Source organism: Lepidochelys kempii, chromosome 13, assembly GCF_965140285.1.
Source record: "Lepidochelys kempii isolate rLepKem1 chromosome 13, rLepKem1.hap1, whole genome shotgun sequence".
Classification (NCBI taxonomy): Eukaryota; Metazoa; Chordata; order Testudines; family Cheloniidae; genus Lepidochelys; species Lepidochelys kempii.
Window position 1 is genome coordinate 31,082,710 of NC_136392.1, and position 18,656 is coordinate 31,101,365.

General features: G+C 42.2%; 1 protein-coding gene across 7 annotated transcripts in view; it reads right to left on the minus strand.

Moving 5' to 3' along the window:
• Positions 1-18,656, minus strand: part of PHF20 (PHD finger protein 20) — a 190,047-nt gene that overhangs the window by 151,417 nt on the left and 19,974 nt on the right. For all 7 annotated transcript variants that reach the window (XM_073310018.2, XM_073310010.2, XM_073310016.2 and 4 more), the window contains exon 2: positions 8,989-9,103. In XM_073310018.2, the coding sequence (XP_073166119.2) occupies positions 8,989-9,071 (83 nt within the window). In that variant the 5' untranslated portion in view covers positions 9,072-9,103. The remainder of the gene's footprint in view (positions 1-8,988; positions 9,104-18,656) is intronic.

Here is an 18,656-nt window from a genome sequence, read left to right on the forward strand (position 1 = left end):
ATCTCTTACTTTAAATACACTTACAGCTTAATACGAAGACTTTTGCCTCTGAATCAGATTTTTGTTTTATGCAAAAAAAAGTGTTCAACTTACCTGTACTTGTCCAATCAGAACTATGTTGAAAACTTTCTAATCAGTTGCACAGAAGTGAAAAGTGTCTACACAAATTCTCATTTTATTAAATTTAACAGTATTATGAATCTGCCATAACTGACTACAAGGTACTACTAAACATAAACACGAAGCATGTACTCTAGGGATATTTTATTCGAATCTAATCACAAGTACATCCAGTTCTCAGCAAACCTAATATTTTAAGATTCTTAAGGTCCTAGAGGATAGCTCAAATGAATACGAATTACAAAACAGTTACACTTCTACTTAAAACAGTCAATCATACATGTACAATGCAAAAGCTTGTGAAACACTAACAAAGTTACTGTATCTACGTGCAATAGAAAAAAAAACAACCTCGTAAATCCTTCAATTGAATGCTGATAATTTTGTTAAAAATACACAGCTTAGAAGGAAAGAGTAATTATATACAAAAAAATCTCAAAGCCAAATCTTTACTGGTGCTAAGCATCTGCAACTCTTGCAGAAGACAGTTATGATCTGCACAGAAAAGCTGACAATAAAGTTGACACGTTTAATATATTTTGTGGTGGATGTATGTTAACATTGCTGTTGGAAATGCACTTACATTTCCTGACTATTTTAACTTTTAATGTGCACTTTTAATATTGAATCCTAGGATTTTTAAAGAAATACGAGACGAATGGGTTGATGTGCAGGGTGGGGGTAACAATCAATATACAAATCCAAGAGGCATTAGTACATTTCTTTCTAATTATCACATGGGACCTCTATTAAATACATATTCTTTCAAGTGCATCATTAATTTTGTCCAATTCCAGGAATGAGCAATTGAGGGAGGCATCTCTCTATAACTGCCTCTATAAAATCAGTTAGGAATAGACTGGTAACCTACTCCCCACTGGAATAAAGAGGACCTGGGACTGGCTTCATGAACTCCTCTAACCAGAATGAATATCACCCAAAAGGGATGCCTGGACAATCCTGCAGCCAAGAGGAAAGTGTTCCCCAGTCACTCATTTAAATTATGCAGACTTTAGGCCCCACGGCATTCCTGAGCACAAACCCTCCGAAGTCCAATATTTTTTATTGAATATATGATCTAATAATTACACTTTGAAAGTATTTTTAAAGTAGAATGAGGAACATAAAGGTCCAGTTCACAATGCACCAGCCACGCAATGGCAACTTTGTTCAACACACAACATCATGATGGGATGAACCCTGGAGTCAGCTGAACAGGAAGCAGAGTAGAGCAGCTCCAGCTAGACCAACAGCAAAACTCAAATACAACATAAAACAAATATTTTGCTCTCCCAAAATGATGGAAGACAGACCTTGCATGCTCCATTTCAGAGGTTCATTCCAAAGGGGGGAAAGAATCTCAGCTTCCAGAATTACATTCCAGAGCTACCTGTATTGAGCAGAGAATATGCCACGTGGAATTGCAAAATTGAGCCAAGAGGCATGCAGCAAACAGAAGCAGTTACAGAAGTTACTGAAGAAAAAAGAAAGGAGCATAAATTTTGGCAAGTCAAGTATAATTAGGCAGGCCAAAAATAATTTGAAGAGCAACCAGCAAAAGACAAAACCTAACAGCATTTTTTTTTTTTTTTTTGGTCCATCAGAAGCAGGAAGCTTGCCAGTCAGTGGGATCACTGGATGACATTGGTGCTAAAGGAGCATGCAGGGAATACAAGTCCATTGCAGAGAAGCTACATGAATTCTTTGCATTGGTCTCCCCTGCACATGATGTGAGGGAGACTCCCACACCTAAACCATTCATTTTAGGTAACAAATCTCAGGAACTATCCCAGATTGAGGTGTCAATAGAGTAGCTTTTGGAACAAATCTATAAATTAAACAGTAGAAAGTCACTAGGACCAGATGGTATTCACGTAAGGGTTCTCTAGGCACTCATATGAAATTGCAGGACTACTAACTGCGGTATGTAACCTATTGCTTAAGCCAGCCTCTGTACCAGATGAGTGGAGGGTAGCTAATGTAATGCCTATTTTAAAAAAAAAAAGGCTCCAGAGGCAAATCCTGGCAATTACAGGCTGGTAAGCCTAACTTCAGTACCAGGCAAACCGGATGAAACTATAATAAAGAGAATTATCAGACACACAGATTAACACAATACGGTGGGGAAGAGTCTATGTGGCCTTTGTAAAGGGAAATTGTGCCTCACCAATCTATTAGAATTCTTTGATGGAGTCAACAAGCACATAGACGAGGGTGATCCAGTCCATATATTGTCCTTGGACTTTCAGAAAGTCTTTGCCAGAAGCTGGGAATGGGCGGCAGGGGAATGGATCACTTGATGATTACCTGTTCTGTTCATTCCCTCTGGGGCACATGACATTGGCCACTGTCAGAAGACAGGATACTGAGCTAGATGAACCTTTGGTCTGACTCAGTATGGCCGTTCTTATAGTTCTCTGCAAACATCTGCTCAATGTGCAACAGCAGTCAAAAAAGCTAACAGAATATTAGGAACCAATAGGAAAAGGATAGATAAAACAAAAATATGAAAATATAAATCAATGGTATGCCCACATCTTGAAAACTGCATGCAGTTCTGGTTGCCCTATCTCAAAACAGATATATTAGAACTGGAAAAGGTACAGAAAAGGGAGAGAGAAAAAAATTAGGGGTATGGTACAGTTTCCACATGAGGAAACAGACTGTTTATCTTGGAAAAGAGACAACTAAGGGGAGATACGATAGATGTCTATAAAATCATGAATCGTGTGGAGAAAGTGAATAAGGAAATATTTACCTGTTCACATAAAAAACAGTTATCCACCTATTTGTAACTGTTTGAGATGTGGTGCTCATGTCCATTCCATTCTAGGCGTGTGCGCACCCACTAGCATGGTCGTCAGAGATTATTGCCTTAGCAGTATCTGTAGGGTCAGCTGTGGTGCCCCCTTGAGTGCCACGCTCATGCGTCACTATATCAGGCACCTCCAGTGCTACGCCCTCTCAGTTCCTTCTTGCCGGCAACTCCAGACAGAGGGGCAGGAGGGTGGGTAATGGAATGGACATGAGCAACACAGCTCAAAGAACAACAGTTACAAAAAGGTGGGTAACCGCTTTTCCCTCTTCAAGTGCTTACTCACGTCGATTCCTTTCTAGGTGGCTCACAAGCAGTGTCCATGAAGGTATGCTCGGAGTTCACAGTTGTGCAGCTTGCAGCACTGCTCTGCCACAACTAGCATCGTCTCGAGCTTGCTGACTAAGTGCATAATGAGACACGAATGTGTGCACAGAAGACCAGGAGGCGGCTCTACACGTCTCTTGGATTGGAACCTGCACCAGGAAGGCCACTAATGACACCTGTGCCCTGATGATTGCCGGCGGAGGCACATTTGCCAGCTCATAGCAGTAGCAGATGCAGGCAGTGATCCAGGACAAAGTCCTTTGAGCAGACACTGGGCGACCCTTCATTCTGTCTGCCACCACAACGAACAGCTGTGTCGACTTACGGAACGGCTTTGTCCTGTCTATGTGGAAGGCCAGCGCCCTCCTGACGTCCAGAGCGTACAGCCTGTGTTCTTCATCTGATGTATGAGGCTTTGGAATGAAGACAGGTAAGTATATGTCCTGGCCAGTATGAAACTGGGAAACGACCTTGGGCAGAAACACAGGGTGTGGTCGCAGCTGAACCTTATCCTTGAAGGATACTGTATAGGCTGGTTCTGAAGTAAGTGCCCTGATCTCAGACACCCTGCGGGCTGACATTATCACAACCAGGAAAGATACCTTCCAGGAGAGAAGCAGGAAGCCAGGGGCACAAAGGGGGGGGGGGTGTCCATGAGTCTCAACAGCACAAGGTTCAGGTCCTAGGAAGGGACAGGATCCCAGACATGGGGGTAGAGATGCTCCAGACCTTCCAAAAATCGGGTCGTCATATCGTGAGCGAAGACAGACCTGTCTTGGAATGGAGAGTGGAGCCAAAATAGCAGCCACGTGGACCCTGACTGATGACAGGGACAAACCTTGAAGTTTGAGGTGCAGAAGATAATCAGGATCTCCTGCAGCGAAGACTGAATAGGCCGTTCCAAGGACCAGCACGTGAACTTTTTCCATTGGCCAGGTAAGCAGCTCTGGTGGAGTTTCCTGCTACCCGATGAGACCTGCTGAACCGGGGCTGAGCGTTCCCGTTTGTCTATGTTTAGCCATGCAGTAGCCATACTGTCAAGTGTAGTGCTGCCACGCTTCAGGTGCGGAAGGCTGCCTTGGTTCTGGGACAGAAGATCCAACCAGGAGAAGCAGTTGCAGTGGGGCGGGTACTGAAAGGTTCAGCAGCATGCCGAACCAGTGCTGGCAAGGCCATGCATGGGCTATTAGGATAATCTTCAAGCTGTCCTGCTTGATTTTCACAAGGACGCTGTGAATCAATGGCACTGGTGGAAAGGCATACATCCAAGCCCCTGACCGCGGGATGAGAAATACGTCTGACAGAGAGTCCCTGTCCTCCCCCATATCAAACAGAACGCGTGGCACTTCCTGTTCTGCCTGGACACGAACAACCGGAGAGGCCCCCCACCTCTGGAAGATTATACTAACCACCTCTGGATGGAGTGACCACTCATGGTGAAACGAGAAGGTCCTGCTGAGGTGATCTGCTAATATGTTCCTGGTCCCAGGCAGGCAGGCAGCTACCATATGAATGGTGTGCCGCACACAAAAGCCCCAAAGGCAGAGAGCTTCTTGGCAGAGGACCGATGACCTGGCTCCGCCCTGCCTATTGATGTAATACATTGCAGCGGTATCGTCTGTCAGGACTTGCACCACCTTGCCCTTCAGGTGGGGCAAGAAAGCCTGGCAGGCCACGCACACTTCTCTGAGCTCCCTGACATTGAAATGGAGGGCCAGATCATCCCGCAACCAGATGGGCTCCCCCGCCCAGGTCCGAAGCATCAAAGACCAGGGTCAGTGACAGGGCCGCGAAAGAACTTCCTCCAACAACCACCCAGGGTCCAACAACCAATCCAGGGATGAACAGATGCGATCCAGTACCCTGACTACCTAACCTAGGGTCGTTCCTTTTGGTGATGTAGATCAACGCCAGCCATGCTTACAGAAGCCGGAGATGGAGCCGGGCATGACTGACCACAAATGTACATGTGGCCCAAGAACCACAGGCATGTGTGAGCTGTGGTGAGTGGGTCGTTCTTCACATGGGAGATCAGGTCTGACATGGCCTAAAAAACACACTTCCAGGTCAAAAAACATCCCAATGAACTCTATTCGCTGGACTGGCCTAAAGGTAGATTTTTTCTCGTTTATTAACAGGCCCAGATCACGGCAGGTGGAACACACCATTTCGAGGCTCCTCTGCACTTGTTCCACAGACCTGCCCTTGATGAGCCAGTCGTCAAGATATGGGAAAACCTGGACCCCCTCAACGTCTCAGGTAAGCAGCCACTGACGCCATACATTTTGTGAACACCCTTGAGGCTGATGAGAGGCCAAAGGGCAGTGCCGTGAATTGAAAATGGCATTGGCCCACTATGAAACTGAGGAAATGTCTGTGACCTTGGAATATGGAAATACGCGTCCTTCAAGTCAAGGGCAGTATACCAGTCTCCCAGATCCAGGAAGGGAGTGATGGAGGCCAGGGAGACCATGAGAAACTTCAACTTTCTGAGAGACTTGTTGAGGCAACGCAGGTCCAGAATAGGTCTGAGGCCCCCTTTTGTTTTCAGGATTAGGAAGGAGCAGGAATAGAACCCCTTTCCTTTCATGTCCCGAGGGACCTCCTCTATTGCCCCCAGGTGCAGGAAGTTCTTGACCTCTTGAACAAGGAGTTCCTTGTGAGAAGGGTCCCTGAAGAGGGATGGGGAAGAATGGGGGTTGGAAAAAGGGGCGGCAGCTGAGAATTGCAGGGTATAGCCCCAAGATGTTATTTCTAGCACCAAGCGGTCCAAGGTGACCCGCAACCAGGCCAAACGGTGGGGATGAAGACTGTCGAGGAAAGAACAAGGTGGATCCGGGGAGTTGACTGGGGCATCACTCTCGAGCGCACCTTCAAAATGAGGTACTTCTGGCCCCCAGGATACTTTGCCAGGCCAGGCTGCATGGGTGAGCAGGAGGAGGAGGGGCGACGACTACTAAAGCTCATGTCTCTAATACCTTCTCCTTGCAGACCCGTCAAGTCTGCCATGGTCTTGGTGGTGGGGGTGGCCAGAACTGCTTCCTTGCAGACTGCGGCGTATGAATACCCACTGAGCGTCCTTCAACCCATGCAGCCTAAGAGTCCATTCCCATTGAATGGGAGGTCCTGAATGGAGGTCTGCATTTCTTGGGACAGGCCAGCAGCTGCACCTCATGACCACCACCGATGTGACCACCCTAGCCGCCAAGTCCACCACATCCCACACCATTTGGAGAGAGCACCTGGCCATTGTGGTACCCTCCTCTACCAGGGTGCCGAATTCCTAGGCCAAATCTTGGGGCAGAGGCTCCTTGAACTTAGAGAGGAAGTTAAAACTGTACCTACCCAAGAGAGCCTGGTGGTTCACCACCCAGAACTGCAGGCTGGCTGTCGAATAAGTTTTCCTCCCGAAAAGGTCCCATTATTTGGCCTCTTTGTTTTTGAGAGTTGGAAGTGGTGTGCCCCTGCTTGTCCCTCTAGTTGGCCACAGAGATGACCAGCAATCCCAGAGATGGCTGGGTATATAGGTACTCAAACCCTTTGGCTGGGACAAAAGTACTACTTTTCAGCCCTTTTGGTGGTAGGAGGGATGGAAAACAGGGTTTACCAGAAGGCCTTGGCAATTTTCAGGATCCCATCAGGCATAGGGCCGACGGTGCCTGATATACTGACACATGAGCACAGCACTAACGGGCACCACAATCGACCCTAAAGATACCACTAAGGCAAAAATCTCCATCTGCGCACATGGGCGCATGAACACCTAGAATGGAATCGACATGAGCAAGCATACGAAGAACAATAACTAGGGTTCACTCAATGAAATTAATAGGCAGCAAGTTTAAAACTAACCTAAGGAAGCACTTCCTCACACAATGCACAGTTAGTCTGTGGACTTCATTGCCAGGGGATGTTGTGAAGGTCAGAAGTATAACTGGGTTCAAAAAAGAATGAGAAGTTCATGGAGGATGGGTATATCAGGGGCTATCAGCCAAGATGGTTAGGGATGCGACCCCGTTCTCTGAGTGTCCCTAAACCTGACTGCCAGAAGCCAGGACTGGATCACGTGATAATTGTACTGTTCTGTTCATTCCCTCTGAAGCATCTGGCACTGTCAGACGACAGGTTACTTGGCTAGATGCACCGTTGGTTTGGCCTATTATGCCTTTCTTATGTTCTCAAGAGTATTTTTGGAATGTTGAAGACTGGCATGGTGGAGGACCACATAAAATATAAACCCTATAGTAGCTGTAATGGAGTATACATCTGGGGAGTACTTCACATACACAAGGTGTGTTACAGGCAGTCTTGGGAATTACATAGTGTCAGGATGCCAAATTTCTCTAGTGAAGAAAAAACCAGAGAGGGAAGAAAACCACAGATGCACAAAGATTCAGGACAGAACCATAATCAAAACAGTCCTCCTAATCTGAGCAAAAGCTAACATGTTAAGATAGGACGTAAATTCTCTTAAATATTTGTAGCTGTAAAACTATCATGGCAACCTACATTCTTTCATACCTCAAACTCAGCCAAGCAGGATTTAAGATCTGATGTCTTTAATTTCCTCTATCTTTTAACTAACAATGTTACATTTCAGATGCAACAGCCTGTTTTTGGACAAGTGCTGTAAAGAGTGTCAATAAGCACTTCATCCTCCTAGAGGGGCCTCAGGGGAAAAATCTAATTTGTTTTCATCCTGCTGACAAATCAGAAGAAGCAAGACTGATGAGGGAGATGGACAGACATTTGGGTTGCAGTACTATCTGTAGGCTGACACAGGCAAAGAGCTGAGTACTATCTCTGTAATTAAAACAGTAACCTTAATTGCCTGTGCCAAACCAAGATTGCTTCTTGGAGGAAAGCAAGGCTCAATCCATATAACATGGAGTTGATGCAGGCAGCCAGAAGGAAAAAATACAGTCACTAGTGAATACTGACTGATCTTTGCATTCAGAAGGTAAATCTCTGGTTCCAGTGATTTTCAATTTCAGGGGCAATATTTGACCCCTTATTGCTATTCTTAGATTCCTATATGACAGTGATGGTAAAAGGCATTTCATGCTATCTTCAGATGGCTCTTCTCTGACATGGATCTCTCCATGCTTATCACCTACAAATTTCGCTAGCATAGGGCACCACAGGTATCTGGAACTACTCTTGAAGATCACTCAGAACCTTCAGATAGTGCAAACAGAATGCAGCCTCCTGCTTAATGAGCAGGCCCAGTAGAGAACACCTGGGCTCTAAACTAGCTTGACTTAAGTACAATTCAAGATGCTGAGAAGTATCTATAAAGCCTAAAAATACTCCAGAATATACTCTCTCTCTCTCTCTGCACCATCATAGAATTTATAGTCAACAAATATTCTTCCTCAAAGTTCAACGCCAAAGGGCGGACAGCCCTTCAATCCAGTATTTGGCCACCTTTAGAAATCAGTACAAGATAGCAGGTCTTATAATCTATCTGAAGATTAAATACTGCTGGATGGGAGCAAGGTGAGGTTCTGTGTTGGATATTTTGGGCTGAAAAAGACTCCACTTTATAATTTGTATATTGTACACAGATAAGCCTGTTAAAAACAAATAAACTAATTTTCCACAAACCAGTGAACAGGTTCCATGAACATTTGTGATAAGAATAAAACTGTAATATCACCAAGTCTTTGTAACATTCTAAAACTTTTTGTGATAGTTAATATAATATTAAGTTTTAAAAAAAATACCAGTTTTTTAATCTGTCACGGGCTTCCAACTGGGCTCCCACCTCAAAGTTGATCCCTCTTCTATTCGGTGGATGTTTTGTCATTTTGTAATATCAACACCGCTGTTTTTATTCCCCTGAAAAATGCAATTGAATATCAATCACTAATAAAGACACATACAAAAATAAATCTATGCACTGTAAATCCAAAACATCTAAATGTTAAAAGTATTCTTAAATAATTCATTGCTCAATGTTTCCTATTTACAAGGAATAATCTAGTGAAAGTGATTTTCTGAGATTCAAATCAATATTAAATTCTTTACAACCAAATTTTTGAGGTATTCTCGGTGGACTGCTAATATCTTTTAGAGTGGAGGGGGGCGGGGGAGTTTAATGCTAAAAAGTTATCTATCCATGGTGCACTTTTACTGTGTTCATGGAAAATATGGTGTAAAACAAAAATCAGTTTCAGAAAAGGAACAGTTTTCAAGAATATACAAAGGAATGAAAGAATATGGAACACTTAATGTAGTGAAACATGGCCTTTCCCTATTGCCTGAGTGTTGAGTCTTCCGATGTTAAATTTCAGAACCCGAAAAACAAAACAAAAAAGGACCAAAGGATCTAACAAACAGTAAAACTAGTGAGGAATCTTTTCAAGAGTTAATTATGTACAGAACTAAACTGCCATTTTAATGAGCTTCCTGAAAACACTGAATTAGCTCATCCTTTCTCTGCACACTGCAGTGTACTTTACTATGACATCATCACTGATACAATAAAGACTGAATTTAAGAATTACTACAGTTATGATTTATATTTGTCACTTCAGAGCTACGATATCACCTAGTATGATATTTCCCTTTCCTGTGTTATCTATTTATTCTTTTAGTCTTCTGTATTTTATTGGAAACTATTTTTAAAAATAGCCAATTGTTGTGAACGCCTTCAGTACTACTTAAAACACACTAAGGAAGTCTTGCCTTAGTAGCTCATTAATTTCAGGGTCCACTTAATTGCAAAGTCCTGTTCAACAGCAACTTTTCCCAAAATCTGTACCTCAGAATTTTAACCTAAGAATTCGATACAGACTACAGAGGCTTACAAAGAAGCTTTCTCTGGGGGGGGGAAGATTATCCCATAACTGCCTACTATAGGGATTCTTCCTCTGAAACATATGGTTCTGGCCACTGTCCGAGACAGGATGCTGGATGAGATGAACAAGTGGTGTGATCGACTCCGGCAACTGCTATGTTCCTAAACGAGAGTTGAGCCCTTCTGAAAGTCTAGTCCCAAATTAACAGTTTGAGGAAAAGGTATTTTAAAAAGTAAAAGACTGTTTTTACCAGAACACAAAAAACAGAAACCACGGTCCTCCAACGCATGGAAAGTAGTAATCAGAAAAATTGTCATCTGACAATACATATAGCATCCAGTGTTGTCATAGTTGTATTGGTCCCAGGATATTAGAGACACAAGGCAGGCGAGGTAATCTCTTTAATGGACCAACTTCCGTTGGTGAGACACGCCACCATCCTCTCACCAACAGAAGTTGGTCCAATAAAAGATATCACCTCACCCATATTTTCTCTAATCCATATAGCAAGTACTTAATCTCAAAGTTAGTTTTCATAGCAAAACCCATTTAAATCTCAAAAACATGTATGATGGAAACACCAATAGGTTCTTAACTATGCAAATACCAATTATTCTCCTCACTTGCATCAGTTTTACACCAATGTTCCCCCATTTACTGGATTTATTCCTAAGTAACATTAAGTGAGGCTAATCAGGTCCCAGACCTGCAAAGCTAGTTAAAACTAGACAAAAATAAAAAAGTATTTAACCAGAAGTTAAAGTGGGAACAAAAGAGTATAAGTCTATTAATACCCCACCACCACACTCCCTATTGCCCTGTCTTTGGTGGCAGCTGTGCCTCCATACCTCCCATTGACCCTCGTGGTTCTCTGCCCGCCTCCCCAACCTGCCCCTTTTCTGGGGTGGCTCACTGCAAGCCCTAACTAGAACTAACAGAATGAAATTACGAAAAGAAAAAAATGTAGCCTGGAATAAAACAGTTTAGGAAACTCTTCCTAACTGTGAAATCTGTTAAACTGTTGAATAGTCTCCTAGGGAAGTGATGGAAGCCACCCTGTTTGTGATATTTAAAACAAACCAGAAGAAAACACTAGAAAATATACTGCAGGGAAAGCCCCAAGCAAGGGCCTCCATACGGCATGGACTGGATCAGTGGCTCTTAAACTGTGGTCCATGAAACACTTGCTGGTGTTCTATACAGAGCCGGCATGTCACCTTGTGTTGGCTAGCTTTCTTCCTCAGTTCCAGGTACTTCTATGGTGGCCAGGCTCCTCATTCAGAAGAGAGCGCCAGGAAAAGACCTGTACAAGCAGCCATCCTGGCTGTCTTTACTAGAGTCTGTTGAGACATGACAGTAAAAAGCCTCCCAAATGCACTGCAACATTGCTTGCATCCTTTGGAACATGCATGACAACAATAGACAGACTCAAATCTCAGCAAGTAGTATTTGATCCAATTCGTAGTGAAGCCAACAGAAAGATTTCCACTGGGTCAGACCCATAGTGAATGAGAATCTTAATGAAGTAGAGGGGCAGAAGAGTCAAATAAGTGGCAAGAGTTGGTGCTGGGCCCAGATGGCACAAGAAAGTCAACCAGCAGGTGAGGGTAGGATCAGGAACCAAGAGGGAAAGAAGAACAATTGAGATCCAAGGACTAGTAAAGGCCCCTCTTCTGGATGTGGTATAGATTCAATGAACCTGCACAATCTTTCAATATTTGTTCTTTGAAGTGCCAGTTTTTAAAAGGAGCCACAGTATAGTTACAGCTGCTGTTTTTGCCATTCATTATTTCCATTCAGTTTTTTTCATAATGGAGCTAATAAAAATACTGGCAAAATGCCAGTACTCGTGAACAAATGGCATAGCAAAGGTGTCTTTTCCCTGTTTTGGAGGCACTCCCGTACAAGGTGATTGCCAATGAAAACAAATGAAACTCCCTCCCAATGACACCATATCAACTCTGTCCATGCAGAGCAGAATACTTAGTTTCAGCCTGAAAAGTATAACAAAGGGTTAAAAAATTAGAAACATTCCAACTATATTTGCAAAGTTCCTAATAAGATAAATTTGTGATAATCTAAGCTCTATTCAACCTGCATTTGTCCTAGGTTTTTGCTTTGTTTTTTATTGATTTTCTGTTCATATGGTTTTATTCTATTTACAACTCTATCACCCCATGTAACATTTGTCCTTTTTTAGTCAATGACTCCTTATGCCAAAGACTCAGTGGAAAGCCTGCTTTCTCCATAACACATCAACTAATATATTTGGGGCAATCACTGATTAAGGATCAAAGACAGACATTCTGTCAAGAATTGCGCAAACAACAGCAACAGTGGCAAAGCTAAAGCCAATTTGGAGGACCAAGAACATCTTTCTGGAATCCAGACAAACTGCTACACACACTGGTCACCTCCATTTTTCTGTATGAGTGCAAGACATGGACCCTTATGGCAGAACTTGAACAGAAAACACAGGTAGTAGAGATGAGATACTTCCGTAAAATCCTGGGCATCTCAGACTTCAACCACGTCACTAACGAAGAGGTCCACAACATCGTCACCCAATACGCTGGGTCATATGAAGACCTCTTGACGAATGGTACAGCCATGTAACAAGATCATCTGGCCTATCCCAGGGACAGTACGGGGAAGAGAAGAGATGGACTGACCACATAAAGAGTGTACAGGAATGGACTTCGGGGAGATTCAAGTATTGACGCACAATCATCAGGGTGGAGACAATTGGTTGATTGTTCATCAATGATGGTGCCCCAACGATCAATGTGGCTATGGGACCAATGATGAATATATTTTTAATACTTCATTGGCTCAGCCAACACTGGTGTGATCTTCTATGAAAGACTTTTGGTATCCCTGCTTTCCCTACTCTCCCAGGCTTCTTCTGTGTCCCTGTCTGAGCCCTATAAACCCTTAATTTTATCCCACTATAGCAGTGGTTCTCAAACTTTTGTACTGGTGACCCCTTTCACACAGAAAGCCTCTGAGTGTGACCCCCTTATAAATTAAAAACACTTTTTTGTATATTTAACAACATTATAAATGCTGGAGGCAAAGCAGGGTTCAGGGTGGAGGCTCACAGCTTGTGACCCCCCCCCATGTAATAACCTCACTATCCCCTAAGGGGTCCTAACCCCCAGTTTGAGAAGTCCTGCACTACAGGTATATTGTGGCCACTGCTCCTTCTAATCAAAAAAAGTTAATTGGGGCTCCTTTCCAATCCCATTAACACAACTCTTTAAAATTGGCTAATTAACACTGAGCCGTGCCCGTCCCTTCCCAACACACAATCATGGGAAGCATCATACTTCTACATCATACGCCTACTGCTAGCACAACAGGACACCAGGAGCAGGAACTAGTATGCTAGGAGACAGTGCAGAATGAGGGCCATTGTGCTGATTACAAGCTCTTTTGACTTAAGCTAAAGTCAAAAGCTTTTAAGAATAGATTTTATTTTATTTTTAAAATAGATATGTTCTGAGCTAGAGCTGGGGGACTGACTTCGCTATTCTGATGAACATTCTCTGTTACTTATCTGAAGCCACTGGCTTGCTATTATCAATAGTTCAGACAGGATCTATTTGTTCTCTTCACTGATGTTTTCTTTTCCCTCCTCCCTCTTCTGAGTCTGCAACTGGTTGATCTCAAAAGCATTCACCCCATCATAGATAGAGAAATGTTTTCACTGTCCCAGTTCTAGACTATGTTGGGGCAGAAAAATTAAACACTTTCCATCCCGCAAAACCCAAGGTCATATATTTAATTCTCTCTCTCAAAACTAGTAGGTAGCAATGCTACCAGTAACACATTAAATATGCCAGAATCTCAGCAAGATAAAATTTCAACACATCTAAGCAGACGACAAGGACTATCATAAGACCAGGATTCCCAGAACAGCACAAATACATGGAGATGACAATGAGCTGAAATGATTTTCTTCAAAAATGTGAACCTTTTGCTCCTATTAAAATGTATTAACTATACCACATGCAATAGTATTTTCCTAATGTAGTCAAATTATTAAAAGACTGAAAATGTGCACACTGCAGCTAACAGTTATTCATATTAATGAAGTGTCCTTCAAGAAGTCTATGAAAGAGCTGTGCACAAAGAGAAAGTGCCTATAAAAATCCTGATACCAAAAAAAACTTTGCAGAAAAATCACTACTAAAAAAGTAAAATATAAATGTTCCACCAAAGCGTGGGGGGTTTTTGTTTCTGGATTGGTGGTGGTTGGTTTGGTTTGGGGGGGTGGGGGAGATTGGGGGGGGTGATGCCCAGAGAAAATCTGAGGGACATGCATATGATCTAGGGACCTATCAATTTTGCTGAGATAAGGATGACAGTGCAGAAGAGAGGTGGTCTGTTTGGGGGCTCTTTCATGCTCAATCTGCAGTCTAGCCCACTGAGATCAACAGGAGCAAAGAGAAAAGACAAAGGTGCAGTAGAAAAAGGGCCCAACTCATCCAGAGAAAGGTGATTTCTTGAAGGCAGAGCTGGGTCCCCTTTCTCCTAAGGATTGGTGTTTTCTTTTCCCGCCTCCCCTTGCTGTCCTCAGTAGTTAACTCTGTAGCAGAAGCTCTTTATGTTAGATGGGGTGGGATCTGAGTTACTACAGAGAATTCTTTCCTGGTTATGTGGCTGGTGAATCTTGCCCATTTGCTCAGGGTTTAGCTTATCACCATATTTGGGGTTGTGAAGGAATTTTCCTCCAGGGCAGATTGGAAGAGACCCAGGAGAGTGGCAGCTGCTGACTGAGGGCCCAGCTCTGCAGGCAGCAGCACAGAAGTAAAGGTGGCAATACCACACCATGCCATCCTTACTTTTGCACTGCTCTGCCTTCAGAGCCAGGTTCCCAGCCAGCAGCCACTGCTCTCTAGCTGTCAAGCTCTGAAGGCAGCACAGCCAACAGCACAGATGTGAGGGTAGCAGTACCGCAACACACACACACCCCATAATAACCTTGCGACCCTACCACAACTCCTTTTTGGGTCAGGATCCCTACAATTACAACACCGTGAAATTTCAGATTTAAATAGCTGAAATCATGAAATTTATGTTGTTAAAACCCTATGACCGTGAAATTGACCAAAATGGACCTTGAATTGTAGGACTCAACTGATAAGCAATTCCTTGAAGCGGAGCTCAGTGCAAACCGGAAGAGAAAGTACACCCAGCAGACAGCATGCACTAACAAAAGGAGCCACAGTTTTTTCTTGTCATGATCCCAAAGATGTATGGAATCGTTTTTTACACACACACGAAATCTGTAGGTGTGCTGGATGGAGGAAGTCTGCGAACTGCTGTCCTAAACTCTTGTGTTTTTAACCTCTCCGACCTCTAAATAGTTTATTTCCTCTCAGTGTGGGCAAGCAATGCCATCTGCCTTACAACTACTCCTTCCAGACAAGCTTGACAGACTATGAAGAGGGAGTTTTTAATACATGAAGTGTATAAAAGTTTACTGTATACAATTTTTAAAGGACTAAAAAATAAAGAATAGCATTTAACTAAAGACTGACAATAAAAGTATCTCCTAAAATCTGACTGAGAAAAGTTAACATTCAATGACAAATATCAGTCCAAGGATTCTTAATTTAAATCTTCAAAAAGTCTGTTCAATAAAAATGCAAGGTGGCCATTAATTGTAACAGACCTCAGTCTCTCTACATTTGGCACCTTTTCAATGAAATGATTCCACTGGAACTTAAAGATTATATTTTATTCTTCTTCATCCACTGCTACTTAAATAAAATGTATCAAAACGGAAATTTTGCCATGCAACCTAGTGATGTACACAAAAAAATAAAGAACATACTGCAAGGAACAATCCTGCACTGACAAAGGGCTGGACTAGATAATAGGGTCTCTCTCTAATTTCCATTATTAGGAATCCAAACTACATAATGATTTTTGATTCAGAAGCCTCAAGCTTGTTTCATAATCACTAATACTTCATCTTTTGGATTCTAATATGTCAGATGTGTCCAGCTTCATTCACAAAGACCACAATTAAAAGCTCAGATTTCTCTCCCCTAAGCCCACTACATTCAGGCAAAAGATATAATCCATCCGTCTGCTTTAGATGTCTGAGGTCATCAATCATACTAAGGTAACAAAGAACCTGGAATTTAACAAGTAAAGAGGTGATTGAGATTCAAGTATTTTTATTTTCAGTTTTTAATTCTACATCAAGACTTGATCAATTCAAATGCCAGCAGCAAATAAGAGGCTTTCTATGGAGAGACCAGAGGTCTAAGTTCAATGCCAGGAATATTTTTAAGCTTTCTCTAAAAATGAAAAGGTTTCCAGTACCCTATAGTTATGAATGTAACCAAATATATAATGTTGTGCTATGAATCTGTATAGTGCTTTCATACCGAACGCCTGATCTTCATTGTTTTGCCAAGCTCTAGAGGAAAACCAGGGTGGATAAAAATAAATGATTGATTTTTTTAAACAAAAACAAAAATTTGTTAAATAGGTTTTTTCCCTCAAAAAGCATTTTATAAAAAAAAAAAAAACTATCTAAAGATAGTTAAAACTAAGATACATTATAGCTCAAAGATATCTCATTCTATAGTATGAGACAATATATTTATGTAATGTTTAAGAAAAATTTTGTAAATGAGTTCCAATAGTTCATGGATTAGGGACCCATTCTTATGGAGTCCCAGGGGCTTCTGTATAGATTATTTAGATTAATCTTCCTATCTACCCAATGGGACTCAATGATCAGTCTAGAAGATACCATCAGAGATGCTTAGTTTTGCAGTTCCCAAACTGCGGATTTGCGTCTCCAGAGATAACATGTTTGTTAACAGCAAAAATGTTTTAAAATAAATATATAAAGGGGAAAAATAACAGACCTCAACTCTATTGTCCCACTGCAAATTTGCGTACACAGAGTCAATATCCCTTACCTCTCTCTAAAAGTGCAAAGTCTCAAAAAGTTCAATGAATAGAAGATTGTTGGGTGTGGAATAAATCTGGACAAGGAGGAGTATGGAAATAAATGTGAGACGAGTGGGACAGGCAGTAGAAACAACAGTGAAACTGCTTGAGCAGCATATTCCAGAAGTCTTGAGGTCTTTCTGAGTGTAGCCTTCATTGATTTGAGATCTACCATACCATTCTCTCATTAGAAGGGAAAACCTATAATGGAAGCAGGCCGTAGAAGAGACCCAGTTTGGAAATATTTTAACGAAGTTGCTCTACTTGGGGGTAAGACAGGCATGTGCGCAAAATGCAAACAGTGCAACAAAGAAATACAAGGCCTGGTTGCCCAAATGAAACAACATCATGAGAAGTATCCCTTCTCAGGAGGAAGCTACGTTGAAGATGATGAAAGGAATGTGTCTGAAGATACAGGATCTTCAGGTTGGTAAACTTTTTTATTTCATACTTCTTTCTTAAGGACTGCCTGTCTTCCTTCTGAACTATTCTTGAATTCTCATGTTTGAGCCAAAAATATAGTTACTTTATGGTACTATCATTTTAGATGCAGTTGTGATGAAAAATAAATAGCTGAAATAGGCAGCTCTTCCTTTCACAATTTCACTTTAAAGCAGCATGGAGTGTCAGTGACTGCAATGACTAATATTAAATGAGCAGTATGGTAATAATAATTAAATAACTGCATTGACTTATTTTGTTTAGGAGAATCCATCCTCAACATACAGGATTCTGAAGACTATCCACCTTCAAGATCACCATCATTTTGAATAGTTTCAGAGTTATTGGCCAATGACAGCATTTCAGTCACATCATGTATGTCACATAGCCACAGTATACCACCTGTAACAAAAAGAAAAAAAAACCTCCCTCTTCCAGAAACAACCAGAGATAAATTTGTGATAAGAACCAGCAGATTACAAAAAGAGGTAACTGATGAAAAAATTACCCAGTTTGTTTACGCAACAAACTCTCCTTTCCGTATGACTGAGAACCCACACTTCATTAACATGGTTCAGTCATTAAGACCAGGATAGAGTCCACCCAACAGAGCAGCTGTCGCAGGCAAATTGCTGGATCAAGTGTATGAAAGAGAAACTGAGCAGCGTGCAAAAGGTCTAGAGGGTAAAATTGTTAACCTGAGTCTTGATGGGTGGAGCAATGTCCACAATGATCCTCTTGTATGTGCTTGTGTGACAACAGAAGGGAATGTCTTCCTTACAGAAACTACTGATACATCAGGAAATGCACACACTGCAGAATACTTACAAGTAGCAGCAGTAAAAGCTATAACAAACTGAAAAAAAATTCAAATGTCTTGTACGCAGCTTGGTCACAGACAATGCTATGCTGCAAATGTATCCAAAATGAGAAGAAATTTAGAAGAGAGTGCAGACAGTCCCAAGCTAACAACATACGACTGCAGTTCTCATCTGATGCACCTCCTAGTCAAAGACTTCAGTGTTCCAGAAATAAAAGGCTAATGCTGTTGAAATTGCAAAATACTTCCGTAACCACCACTTTGCAGCAGCTGCTCTGAAAAAAGTGGGAGGAACAAAGCTAACACTCCCACAAGGTGTGCAATGGAACTCAGTAGTGGACTGTTCTGAGCC